The sequence below is a fragment of the Delphinapterus leucas genome, chromosome 14, assembly GCF_059928025.1.
Source record: "Delphinapterus leucas isolate spDelLeu-1000000601 "Yukka" chromosome 14, BTC_Dleu_Yukka2, whole genome shotgun sequence".
Classification (NCBI taxonomy): domain Eukaryota; kingdom Metazoa; phylum Chordata; class Mammalia; order Artiodactyla; family Monodontidae; genus Delphinapterus; species Delphinapterus leucas.
In genome coordinates this window covers 49,535,789-49,550,173 of record NC_143142.1, presented here as the reverse complement: position 1 = coordinate 49,550,173, position 14,385 = coordinate 49,535,789, and the positions used below count along the sequence as shown (strand labels likewise).

The 14,385-nt window shown below is 39.4% G+C and overlaps 1 protein-coding gene across 1 annotated transcript in view; it reads right to left on the bottom strand.

Moving 5' to 3' along the window:
* Positions 1 to 14,385, bottom strand: part of DTNA (dystrobrevin alpha) — a 130,014-nt gene that overhangs the window by 19,579 nt on the left and 96,050 nt on the right. Inside the window, exons 15-17 of the mRNA XM_089895064.1 lie at positions 12,544 to 12,657; positions 6,196 to 6,292; positions 4,392 to 4,412 (exon numbers count right to left, since the gene is read on the bottom strand). Of these exons, the coding sequence (XP_089751190.1) occupies positions 4,392 to 4,412; positions 6,196 to 6,292; positions 12,544 to 12,657 (232 nt within the window). The remainder of the gene's footprint in view (positions 1 to 4,391; positions 4,413 to 6,195; positions 6,293 to 12,543; positions 12,658 to 14,385) is intronic.

Below are 14,385 nucleotides of genomic sequence, written 5' to 3'. Positions count from 1 at the left end.
TTGTTCTCTTCCTAGAGAATAAATGAAAAATTCATTTCTACCCCCCATTCTCTGAGTCCACTCAACCTGCTGTTGTATCAATTTTTAAAAAGTCTGACAAGATCCATAAATTTTCCGATTTTTTTCCAGGAAGTATTTGGGTTTCCACTCAGCACCAGAAAGGAGGGATGCTTCAAGGAAAGTGCCTAATGTCTAATTGTGGAGCCAGTGCTGTCTGGAGAAATGGCAGAGCAGATGACCGTGAGACAGGAGGAGGTGGTACTATGGACCCTCCCCCACCCAGGTACCCCGCCCCCGAAAGTCAGCCTCTCAGGTTTGGGGGAGAATGCAGTGTAGTCAGGCCTGGTTTTACGTAGCAGCCTGTTTAGCTACATTCAACCCTCTTTTCATCCTTTCTTCCAGAACACACTGACTGACTATCATCATAGGGCTTCTTGTGGGGATACAGATGAGATGACTAATTCTGATTGGTCAGACAGGCGGCACCATTTGCCCTGGGTCTTATAGCAGAGATTTCCAGGCAGAAAAGAGCAAGTACTGGGGTGGGGGAGAGAAGAGCATTCCAGGGCTTGGAGTATCAAGGGCAAGGCGTGGGGATTGTGAGGGGTACTGAAGACACAATGGGAAGGCCAGTGGGGTTGATGCAGCAGGTTCTCTGTGAGGAGTGGAGTGGGATGAGGCTGAGAAGGGGTGGAGTCAGGTTTGGGGGCCTCCAGCGTCATAAAAGGGGCTTAGTCTTTATCGTGAACTAAAGCGTCATTTTCTAAGGCTTTTAAGCACGGAAGCAATTTTTACTTTCCTAGAATTAAACAACTCCTAATTTAAAAGAAGTATGAGAGAGAGAGAGAAAGAGAAGGAGAGACAGAGGCTGGGAAGGTATGCTTTTGAACACAGATGTTAGTCCTAATATTGCAGTTGATTATTTATGGTGTGAATGATCCCCACCTGCCCTCATTTTTGATCGCTTCACTACTCCATAGAAAACCCATAAGAGAGGATGAGCAGGGGAAGTAATGGAAGGTGAACCTAAACTGTTAAAATCTGTCATTTCTGGCCTGTTCATGTTCCATAATATATTTGGAAGAAGTAGGAACCTGAATGACTATGATTTCCCGAGTTAACTGGGCCATCCAGTAGTAAATAGAGAAGAGGATGGGAGTAGGAAATGGAATTTGAAATGATGTGTGACTTTCTTCCCTTGATTGAGACAATTAACTAACAAGTTAATGTAAGGAAGAGAAGCGAGTGTGTGTATGTGCGCATGCGTGTAAAATGTGGGCCAAATTAGAAGAGTTTATACATTCTCCTGTGCATATGTATACATATATACATACATTTATGCTTATATCTGACTTGCATATAGTATTTCACAAAGTGGTTCCACATTTGTTATCTTTTAAAATCTATACAACAACCCTGTGAGCCATGTATTATCGGTATGTTTGAAATAAATTGCTAGGAAGTTAACTGACTTATTCAAGATCTTATAGTTGTAAGTGAGGAGCTGGGACCACCATAACTCAGGTCTAGCTCCAGTGATGTTTCTTAGAAAATTATTATTGAGACCCTACCTTCTGAACTAAAGGATACTTGGTTTTAGGCCAGGTCATAGTATTTGGCACTGGAAGGATACCAGAAACTCTGGAACATGCTGTCACTGTTATTATACCCCAGCCGCCTTTGTTATTAAACTTTTTATGAGTGTTCTTTTTATGGTTCCTTCAATAAATTTTACAAATACACAAAGAAGAAAGAGGGTAGGATAATTTCGATTCAAGTTTGTAAAAAAAATTTATTGCTTATGATACCATAATCATCATATTATATTACAGGCACCATTTAAAAAAAAAATTCATGTTCTCTCCTCAAGGGGAATAAATTCATGCATTACCTCTAACAAGAAACAGCATAAGTAGGAACTATATATACCAGTATAATAAAATACATTGAACCACACAGACTTATGATAAAGCAAGTAGAGGTTATTAAATCAAGCACAATTTGTTGTGTGTGGTGTCTTAAATCTGATTTTACAAAGAGAACGTCGCCAAAGGGGAAAGGCTCATAAATAAAAACAGAATTTAGAAGCAGATGCCAGACTAAAACTTCTAAATTCTCTCCTTAGATCATGTTATACCATGAGAAGTCTATAAATTTGGATGGCATTTGTTTATTTCCTTGTAGAACTGCCTCTGCAGGATTGGGACATATGGGGTTCTGTCTTTAATTTTCACTGAAGGTCAGTATAAGAATCAGCCACACGAAATCTACTGCGTGCGTCTGTTTTATTATTCACTACTTCTATAAAGCTCTGAGTGAAAACTTCATTTTATATTTTATGCCAACAGAAATTTTGGTCCCTTGAGAGCTGGCATTTCTGTTCTGATAAAACCATCAATTATGTTTTCCTTTTTTTTTGCCTCGCTGCTAGAAAGCTCAGAGTGACACCCTCGTCCCTTATGATTAGCACATTTGCATCTTCTTCAGTTTTCGATTTTTCTGTTTCCATTTTATGAAGTCACTGTTTATGTCTCTAGTTGTAAGCTGCCTTGGGTCCTTTTTGAAAAGAGGCTTGACTATGTAAGCAAAGAAATGAGTAAGACCCGCAAACACTCTCCCCACCCAGACAACGCATTGCTGACATCTGGGTGTTGCCAATAATGGTCCTTAAGTACCTAGGCAGCAGTACCCACTGCTGGCTGACTTTCAAAGATGTAGCAGCTGTTGAGGGCCCAGTGGGGAGGAGCTGGAGGGAAAGAAGGCAGTAATGCTCTTATGGGCGCTGCCATGGTTTGGCTCTATGCATTCATCTGTTTATGAACTTCCTGGTCCACTGAGCCTTTCAGGAATGTGCTGCCTTGGAAATGGTAGAGAGAGGGTCCCCGAGGGAAATGGCTAAAGCAGGGCTGACTGGCTGCAGGATGGTTGCCTACTCTCTCCACTAGGAGAAGGAAGGTTATATGTGAGCCTTGTTTCCTTTTTCTATGCACACACTGAGTAAGAGACAGGAAAGAAAAGAGGCTGTTTGCAGAGAAGCACCATGAGATGGCATTTTTCTTTACCATGATCTAAGTGTGTTGTACGTACAACAGCAATACCCCATGTATGCATTTATGGGCAATAATACAAGCAGCAAATGTGTGTCTTTTACCCAGGGGGACTGTCTCTCATTAAAATTTGACTTCAGTTTAGTGAAGTAATTTTTTTCACAAAATACAAATAATGTAATACATTGTCTTTATTGTCTGACATTACAGATTTGTTTTACACTTTCCTTTTTTACAGACCTTGGGAATGAAGGGTAAAAATGTGTCCAGCATTTTGCAAACATTTTTTGTTACACACAAACACGCACAGTGAGTAATAGGAAAGAGAATACAGAAGAATGAAAAGGTACGTTGAAATCAGATAGGCTGTGGTTCTAATGGATCCATGGAAATACCATAAAACTTTTTGATAAGACCAGTAAGTGGGATATATTGTTATACACAGCTTGGTACATGCACTTGAAATGAAAGCTGCTTTTATTTTGCCATTGTTTTATTATTATTGTATTTTGAGTACGCTGCTCCCTCTGCTGGCTTCTGCAACTGGCTACATGGCCAGACAGGGGGCTTCAGTTCAGGCTACAGGTAGACAGTCAGTCACAAGGCTCCTATTTCCAGGGAAGATGTATGCAACACCTTGTGAACTCCTACAGCAGAAAGGTGCTTGGTGGTACGAGAAAGGCTGAAAGTTACCTATTCTTTGGAGATGACTGTCAACCAATGGTAGGGATTCTGGTTTGGGAAGTGAACAGTTACGGAGTACAGTCTTTCTCTTATTAGACTGAGCACATAACGGTGAGCAGTGGGGAGCAGGGCTTAAACATTATGCAATGAAAGGAGATGTAATTGGCTGGTTTTTACAAAAAGAAGTTCCACATCTTTTCAGTAAAATGGAAACTAAACTGAATATTCACAGCATGAGAGGATGTTGAGGTTAGCTTCCGATGCTGTGGATTCTGCCTAGTGTAATGTTAGTGATTGTGGTGAGTGTCTTTCTATGAAGAGGAGGGTCTGATCAACAACCCAGAAGAGCATGAGACTGGTTTGAAACTTAGACCCCTGGAGGTCTAAAAAGTTTCCAACAGGTTAAAGCGTGTTCCCTGTTCTAAAGGACATAATAGCTCTTCTTTTGATGTTGACGGTAGTAGTAGTTATAAAAAATGCTAAATTTTATATGTCTCCAATCAAGCACTACATTGAAAAGGAAGCAAATTAGTATAATTTTTTTTTCTCTTTCCAAACTGAAGCATGAACATACATTAGAGGCGAAAGCAATGAGAAAAACGGCAGGACGGCAGGCCCCTCCACTGTTAGTTAAGACCTGCAGTAGGGGACATAACTTACTCCCTGCTTCAATTCTTCTTCCTACAGAAAGATCGAATCAATAATAGTTAGATTACCCAGGGTTCCAATAAGAGCAGGTACACAGTGTGAAGGAATGAAGGTGGGGGAAACCTCAATGTGGCTTTGATGGCAGGTCAAGCCTCTTCTCCTGGTGACTTTAGTTCCAAGTCTATTTGGATATTTGAGACTACAGACCCATCTCTTTCCTCCATGCATCCAACCATCCTTCAACATGATTTCTCTCTCTATCCTGCTATCGGTACATCCTGATACCATAGACTATGCTTAATTAGGCTACGTTGATGCCAAGATAGCTGGTGGTAAATAGACTCCTATCCCATTGCTACAGTGACAGAAGCTACAGAAGTAGAACCAGGGGGCTGTTTTCAGTTTCCTGTCATTCAGTGAAGGGAAAGATGGGATGGGCCCACTTCATTTGGTAGATTTGGAAAAACAAAAACCAGAAAGAGCTTTTTTGTATCATCAAATGAGATAATAGGGCAGAAACAGCAAGAGGTTATTATTTATCTAGTCCTGTCTTAACATAGATAGTACAACAAAAACTGAATTCTGCACTTTATATGTCTAATACAATGAAAAGTAAATTTTGTTTAGTAAAGATAAAGCATTCCTGACACTGATGGCAGGAAAAGTCGACTAAGGAATATAAAAGAATAAAGAAAACAAAAGAAAAAAGTGTTACACTTACATCAGTGCCTGGGACACAGTAGGTTCCAACAAATATTTGTTAACTATTTAATTTTTTTTAATTAAAAAATAAATAAAGAAAGGAAGGAAGGGGGAGAGAAAGAAAAGTAAGAAAAGGAAAGGGAAGGAAAGGAAGGGAAAGAAAGAAAACAATACAGAAACAATAAATGATGGGGTGTCAGGGATGTGGGAGATCCAGGGACTGAAAGGCAGGACATCTTGTCTCACAAGTGAGTTGTCCCAGAGACTCTGCCTATGTCCTTTTATCAGAAGTTTTAGTTCCTGCCTTTGGCATGTCACAGTTCCAGTCCCTACTGGTTCATGCTTATTTACATCAGGCAGGATGACAACAGAGCACTGAAACCTCTGCTGGGGCAATCATGGACATGAGGCCATAATTAGTCTGCTTTTGGGTTGAAATGCAATTTAGTGCATACTGAAGAAGGGAATAAGATTTATGAAAGAAAGAATGCCACTTCCCAATGAGAATTATTATTATAACACTCTGCAGAGGACTTCTATAGATCATCTTATTAAATGTTCTACCTGAAGAAAAGTTAAGGAGATATTCCCATTTACAATTTGCATTTGAAACCCAGAGAAGTTATGTGACTTGCTGCTAAAGCCACACAGATTTGACAACATTTACTGAAATTAACAAAGTTACTCCTCTTAATAAAACTATAATCACCAAAATTATTTAATGGCTGTATCTTCGTTTTCTGAATTAGATATTAGCTTCTGTTTCGATTAGTCAGAATTTCTGAAGGCTATGAAATGTAAAATACTTCTAAATAAATCCAGTTTTACTACTTCCAAGGACAAAAGGAACTGTAAATGAGCCAACTGGAAATAAGTTGTGCCATGAAGGTCCTCAGTAGTCTGGTTCCAGGAAATGGGTAAGAACGAGCCCTATAATTGACTGCTATCATTTGATGTGCCTAAGAAGAGATACTAAAACTGAGTTTGAAACCACATTTTGGAGGAACCCACATATAGAAATTATGTGCAAATTTCTTTTATTTTTTTAATTAAACATTTTTTTTACAAATGCCACAGTTGTAGGTCTAGGAAACATTTATTTGAAACATCTTACCTTTAGTAGCTTCATGAGACCTTCTAACTGGACCATTAGCTCTCTCCGGCTCTCCTGGAGAGCAGACATTCTCTGTTCCAGCTCATCCTTGCGCTGTCTAAGAAAGAAGCAGTTGTCATCAGAAACAGCATTCAATTCACTGAGCTAATCACATTTGCCAGTCTTGTGGACCGCTAGAAAAAGGGCATCTCTGGGTCTTTGACATAGGTTACCAGGCAGGGAAATGTCAAATGAATGAACAATTATAGCTTGGGTGTATGTTTATTTGTTAAAAGTCATACTAAAACAAAATTAAACTCTTATTGGATATTTACCCCCATCTACCCTGAATTAACTATTTAATGAAATCTTTTCTGAATGCTTATTATGTCATGGGCCCCGTGCTGTGCCATTGGGTTCCCTTGAGATAATAAACAAAAACCAAATTGTCACTGAAAAAGGCCAATCCCTCAGATCCTCCAAAACCAAGGACCCTTTTGTAAATCTCACAGAAAACACCGATTACCTTAGTATGTGGAAATCGGATTTAGAAAAGTACATTTTTCATCTCTTCAATTCTTAGTATGCAATGTGGTGCCTTTCAGAGGAGAAATGTTCGTGGTATAGTTTTTATAGTCGATATAAATCTTCTGGCTTCGGTTTGGCTGCACAGAGTGAGGTCGGAATAAAAGGAGTTCCCATACAATTGTTCTAACAATCTACAAGGTTTGTGTTTGCTTAAGTTTGGTTTGTTTTGCAGAACTTCTATCAGCTGTCAGCAAGAATGAAAACAATGAAGGACACGAATATTAATGATTCACATTTCTGAAGTATATTTTCCAAATCTATTTCAAATCTATTATTTCATGACCATTAGTGAAAAAGTAATATATACATTTTTTTCCTTGCCCCAGAGGCTCCTGTCTGATTTTGAAATATTGGAAATTATATTTTGAAAAGTGTGTGGATGCTTTAACCACGTATGTGTTAACGTATGACTAAGTATGCCTAATCTCAATGGCACAGACACAATATTAAGTGGAGCTATAGCAGGGACTCTGAAATGAAAAACTGACAATATAAAAATGTCACACTGAGTTAGGTCAATGACTCATCCAATTAAAAGATATTTTGTGGGAGGACAGGTTATGGATATAAGGGAGACATTTTTAATTTGCTTTCATATAGGCCTTCTCTATAACGAATTATGAATTTAAAACTCATAAACACATCGCTCTTTTTGAAAATATTTATATTTGGGGCTTTTATTGCCATTTAAAGCCTATTCCAGAGCAATCCTTCCTTTGATTTTCTCTACAATTGCCTCTTTTCTGAATCCCGAGGACAAGGCACATCATAATTTTATAGACTTTAATTCTATCTTATTTTAGTCTTTGGTCTTCCTGGTCTGTAGCGTTCTAATTTTGAAAGTCTTGCCCAATTCGAAAATATTCTTCAATGACAAACCCATTAGCTGTTTTTTCTTTGACCTTGTCTGCACATGGTGTTCCAACTGCATCCTCAGAAGGGCTTTGGCAGAAGAGTAGATAATGTTTCTGATTTATTTCCACTTCTCTTCTAGATACTGTTCTATAAATTTTGGCCTTTTGATCATAAGAGCACTTTGAGAAGAAGGCTGAAGCAAACTTCTAATATTACAGGTAAGAAATATTAAGAGAAGCATCCAAAAACTATCAGAAAAAGTTAGCTTATAGTAACCTATAATTAACCAACATTGAAAAAACCTTACTTGTACATTTATCTTACGGTAGTACTCTTTCAAAACATGACATTTACTCTTTCATGCACTTGATCGAATTACATTTTTAAAAATCATTTAATAATGATAATAATAATTTTTAAAAAATCATTTAATAATGTCTTCTCTGTAAGTGTTTATACCAGTGGTTACCAAATGTGGGTAACACATCTGTGGTGTAGCCTCCGCTGTTCCAAGGAAAAATGAGAAAACAAGGACTAAGTAGTGATTTTATTTTCATAGAGCTAAAACTATTCACATCTGAACGAATGCCTTTTATTCTGTCAGATTATTTCTAGCTTTGTGTGTGCATTAAAACCTACTTTCTTTAGGACAGCGTTGGAACAATAGGCAAAATTTTAATATGAACTGTATATTGGATAATAATAAATAACAATATTAACTTTCCTGAATTTGATGATGATACCACGGTTATCCAAGAGAATGTCTTCTTTTTTCTTAGAAAATATATACATAAGTATTTAGGGATAAAGCGTTATAATGTCTGCAATTTACTCTCAAATGGCTCATCAAAAATGCATATGTAATTTACATATATAAGCATATATAGGGAGATGCAGAAGGGTGTGGCAAAATGTTTGCAACCTCTAGGTGAAGCGTAGAAGGAAATTCATTGTGATATTCTTACAACACTTCTGTAGGCTTAAAGTTTTTTCAAAATAAAAAGTTGAAAAATATACTGTCATTCATGAAACTTGCAATAACAGATGATGGTAGTTTAAAAACGTCATTATATGGTAAAACAAAAAGTACTCAACTTTATGTTGTTTCCCCAAAATAATAAAAAAATTAAGCTGGTCTAATGAAATTCAAGTCTGGAAACCACAGACGTGCATCAGAGATTATGATTCCATTTTTAATTGGTAAAAACAAAAAAAAGTCCCTTTATATTAATAAGTTTTCTCGAAGAATAATTTTATATACTTTGAAAAGAATGCCATGTGTATAATACGATGCTTATTTTTTAGGCAAGGGATAGATATGAAAATTTATACTTGTTTTTCTTAAGATTTGTGGTGTCAAGTTGCTTCTGCAGTTTTCATTAATGTTTTCTTCATTATAGAACATGGTATTGTCCTTGCAAACATAGTTCTTTAGCTGTCTTTTAATGGTCCTGCAGTGGGAAGCCTCACTAGATCACCTTGCAAAATTTCCCTCAGGTACTCCATCCAATATGGGAAGGAAAGACCTAGGGAACCACATGGAATGTTCCAGCCCTTTCTCTGCTTCATCTGTGCCTCTTGATTGCCTGTATTCTTGAAATTATGAGTAAAGCTCAATACTAGAGTAAGATCATGTGAATCTGACTTGACAATCTAATCCACTGTGTTAACCTGATACGTAACTCATTCTCTAATGGCTTCCTGTTGTAGGATTGATAGCAATATCCTCAAGATGAATGAACTAAATGAACAATAAAATGGAGGATGATAAATGTGATAGCAGTGTAGATGGACCGGAGGCTGGGAATCAGGAAAGTGTTTATTATAATAGTACAGGCAGGAGATAATTAAGACCCAAGGAACAGAGATAGAATATACCTGTGATGTTCATTGTGCAGGATCCTGGGCAAGTTATTTAACTTCTGTGGATCTCAGTTTCTTTATCTATAAAAAGACTATAATAGTAATGTCCAGCTCCCAGGATTTTTTTTTTTACAGCTACTGTATGGAACAGTGTATGTAGAGCTTAGTGCATAGAAAGTGTCAGATGAGCACGCAGAAATGCCTATCCTATAATCCTATTCAGTTGCCAGATCTCGGTTGCAAACCTGGCTTTCCACTTTCTTGTGGCTAAAGTAAAAAGGGAAATATGATCATTTAGAAAGGTCATGATGCCCTTAAGATAAAAATAAACTATGCGTTCATGAAAAGCAAAGCTCTGATCTTGCTGCCCCCATTCCCCTACTAAATACATTTCTCCTGTTGGCTTCTCAGTAAGAGGCCCAGAAAGGATGTAACAGGTGGAGAAGACCTCTGTCAAAGCTACAATAAGGAGTCCCTTTGGCGGCTTCACATGGTCACCCCTCAATGGGAACTCAAGGCCAAAGTAATTGGCGAGAAGTCATTGTTTTGGAACTCTTTGAAAGTCTGAAATGACTAAAAGATAAAACACCCACAGCAGGTTTTCTTAACCTGGGATGTCAGGGTATCTTTGAAATCCCCAAATTGTTAAAAAGTGCTTAGCACAGTATAAATGGTTCATAAGCATCTAAAGAAATATACTTCAAGGGAGTGTACTTCTTCTTCCAGGCAGAAGAAATGTGGAGAATATGGAGGCAGGCAGGCAAGTGAATCAGCTAGGATTTAGGTGTCTCAAGCCTCAAGCCTTATGTGTGGGCCACCAGCTGACAGTGATGGCCGAAAGTCTAGAAGTTCCCCACAGAACCAGACTCCTTAGTGTAGCTTTGAGCTAGGCTGGGGTCGTGGGAATGCCCACGAGTCAGGGCCAGAGGATGGTTAAAATTATTGGTCTGTTCCAAGATAGCAACATCAAGGAGGGAAGAAATATCAGTTGGAAAAGTCATCATCAGTGAACCAGGCACATAAGGATGCCTTCCCAGATGGTATCATCCTAACGGAACCAAATACTTTGGAACCAAAGCAAATGCTAACTGGGGGGAACCAGTGAAAATGCTTATGAAAATTCCTAGTCACCACCCTTCCACTAGAGGATGGGACGGCCAGTGAAGAGTTATAAAGAACATTCCAGGCAGAGACAGGGTGCCCTGAGGTGTAGATGAATGACTATTCTATTAAGTTGGTTTATTCGGTTATATTTCTGTGTACACTAGACTTAACTTTCTTGTAAGTCTCGAGGGCCTACATGATCCTATTTGGCAAAAGATGCTTTCAAGCAGTGATTTTACTTTCACATGCCTTTGAGGAGGAGGATGTAAAACATCCCTTTCTCCTTCCTTTCATTTTCATCCCTTCTGGGTGATGGTAGTAGAATGTGCAAGAATTTCTAATACATCTCTGTGAAAGTAGGACCAGAAATCCCATACGTTGAAAAGGAAGAATTTCTGTTCCTTCCATTAAATTATTTTGTTCTTCCAAAGTATGACGTGATCTCCTCACATCAAGCAGCCTCCACCAAGATGCAAGTTCTATAGGTCTCCTTTCCATAACTCAGGCCTTTGGTGGGTTTGCCCCTCTAGCCAGGGGCACAAACCTGGGGAGACTGGATCCCAGCTGAGAGGCAGGGCCTGCCCCCTGGCCAGATGTGCTGAGTGCCCAGATGTTAATACGGCCAAAGGGCAGGGTTAGAGTGGAACCCCCGGAAACATCCATGACTATAATCAATAGGGACTTGATAAAATCCAAATATAGCCATAGAGAATCTGCTTAATTTAGTCTCTTTGTATGGAGGAAGTAAGTGGCACTCTAACTCTGACAAGAGTTTCTGAGAAGAGGCATCTGTACTTATTATAAAAATTATGCCTCAGAGTTAGATTTACCTGAAATATACTTGGCATCCAAAATGAAAGATAGAAAGAATGTTATACTTGCTAACTACAAGTGCCTTGTGAAATATCCGTATGACATGTTCATGAGGGAATGTCTTTGAGTTTATGTTTGTGTTGTTTATTACACAGACAGGTTTGGGTAAGTGCCATATTCAAGGCATGGTGGTTAAGTCTGATTGGAGCCCATGGTGTGACTCTCCTTTTGCACGTGGTCACAGTCCTCATCCACGTCTTACTACTCTCTACCGGCCTGACCCTGAGAAGTGCCCTGAAATTCAGGGCTTGAACCAAAAGACCTTCTTAGGTCCTTCCTAACTCAAATATTTCATGATGACAGACTAGGTAACACCAGGCCTTTAAATTCATTTGTAGAACAAGAAGGTATGAAAATCTGTATGCAAAGCTGTTAGGGACCAAGATTTAGAGATAATTTATGGGTCACAGGTAAATTTTTAAATTTAAAAAACTGTGATGATTCTTTAGTTGTTTACATGTTTGTTTTGTTGATCACTTTTATCATAAACCTATTGTTGATAGTGCAAATAACTAAAGAGAGTTGAGTTCAAATTTTTTCCAGTAAGACAGATATAGAGAACAAACGAGCGGTTACCAATGGGGAAAGGGAAGGGAGGAGTGGCAATATAGGGGTAGGACATTAACAGGTACAAACTATTATGTATAAAATAAGCTATAAGGATATAGTGTACAACACAGAATACAGCCAATATTTTATAAAAACTATAAATGAGGTATAACTTTTAAAAATTGGGCATCACTATGTTGTATACCTGTAACTTATATAATATTGTACATCAACTATACTTTAATTAAAAAAAGAGAGTGCACTATAAAAAATTCTGTTTTCCGGTGAAACATTTTGTTTCGGATCTAAAGAACACTGTTTCCTTTTCTCTGTGTCAAAGAAAATAAATAAATAAATAAACAGCCTCTTTCCCAAACCTCCAAATTCCAGCAATTAGATGTGTGCTATTAAAAAAACAAACAAACAGATGTTAGCAGCTATGGTGGCTGAGGACCGTTTTCTGGTGGACACTGTTAGACTTTATTGATGATCTCAGACACCTGTATTTCCTGAGACGCCTTGGGCTCCTTTTCTTACCTGAGGAGGCGGAGCTCTGCCAGCAGAGTGGGGTTTTGCTGCGCCTTCTCTGGAGTGGGCTGAGAAGCTTGTTCATGCTCTAGCCGCAGCCTCTGGATCTCCTGTAAGATTTCTCTTGGGAGAGAGGAGGAAGGTAAGAAACCCAGGTCAGTTAACTTCCAGGATGTCCAGGATCTAACATCTGAGTAGATCAGGGCCACCAGAGCAAAGAAAGAAGGGGTCATCCTATGTGTTGGAGCAGAACCAACCCTCATTACCTGACTGTGTTTACGAGGTGTTGGCTGTAGCTAGTTGGGTTAGGGAACCATTGACCGAAACCTCCCGCCTTGGCCAGGTACGATGATAACTGATAACTGCTTGCCTGAGTTGTCTCACAACAGGAGGTTCCGATGAGGAACACGGTGCTCCCACTAAAAACTAACCAGGAGAATTTGGGAGGGGCCAAGACAGGGAGGAGACGACCAATCTCCCAGAATCCTTCGTGCTGGACTCCATCTTGGATGAGAGATGCGCGCGCCACCAGGAAGGACCCTGAGTCAGACCAAATATGGGCCAAGCAAGATGATTGGCCAGAGACATCCCGGAAACTAAGCCCATTACCATAAAACCTGAGACTGCGAGCCACGTGGCAGAGCAGATCTCCTGCGTTCCCTTACCCTGCTGCTCAGCCCCCGGGCGCCCGTTCATTCCCAATAAACGCTTTGCTTTGTCAATATGTGTCTCCTCCTTGGACAATTCATTTCTGAGTGTTAGACAAGAGCCCACTCTCCGGCCCTGGAACATTGTTGCCCCTTCCTGCAACAGTTGGGTGCTCTGGGTGAGGGGATACTGCCTTCATCTCCAGTACATACAAACTAGGAAGACTCTGCAATATGTCATTGCAATATGTCAAGCTGAGTGTTCTCCCCAGGACCTAACACTCTCTCTAGTCAGTAATATAATGCTGTGGTAATGTGTTCAACTTTGCAAAGCGCACTGCTTAAGAGACAAAAATGAATCTTCCTCTTATTTATGATCTCAGTCTGACACCAAGTAAGAGATGCTTGGAAAAAATAAGGGTAAATGGTGCTCATTTTGCAAAACTAAATAACCCCATTCTCTCACTAGGAATGAAATTCTTCTCACTGAATTTATCTGAGAAGCCCCCAGGTAGGCAAAATTCTTTCTCTTTTCCTTAATATTTTCAGCCTTAACAATGTATCTGAATAAGGGTAGCCTTGTGAAGGAAAGTGCTTTTAAAAGGATTCTCTGTAATTGAGTCTGTGACATAAGAGTGCTATTGGCGTGACCCCTATCAGGGGTGAGACATGTCAGTCTATTATTGATGTTGGGGCCTGGGCTGCCCTGCATTGAGGTGAACATTAGGCCAGCCATAAGGGATGGGTGACCGATGTAAGACAAATTATCCCTAAGTGAGTTAGAAGCTATTAAGCAAGGTTAGAAGTCACAGGTTCTTGGGGGAGGGGTCAGTCTCCCGTCCAGCAAAATGCAGAAGAGCCCATAAGATAGAACGAAGCACCAAGAATGAAAGGTGAACTTGGTGAGCAAGGGGGATGGGTGGCTTTCCATCTGAGAGGCTGATTTACAACCTCCTGCTTCACAAACATGCCAGAATCAAGAAGCTAATTACCAGTGAGTCACTACACCTCTCATGGGTATGGTGGGAGCTTGGACCATAATTCAGTGGTTTTCAACTTGTTTTTCTGTCCCCCTTGGTGTTCTATAGTGGAAAATTTTCTTTAAAAGAAATCTTCCATGGAAAGCCAACATGTCACACAGTTAAGAAGGAACTTCTCTGGTTAAAGAAAGGGGGGTGCCCTGTGCTACTAGCTCTTCTTCCTC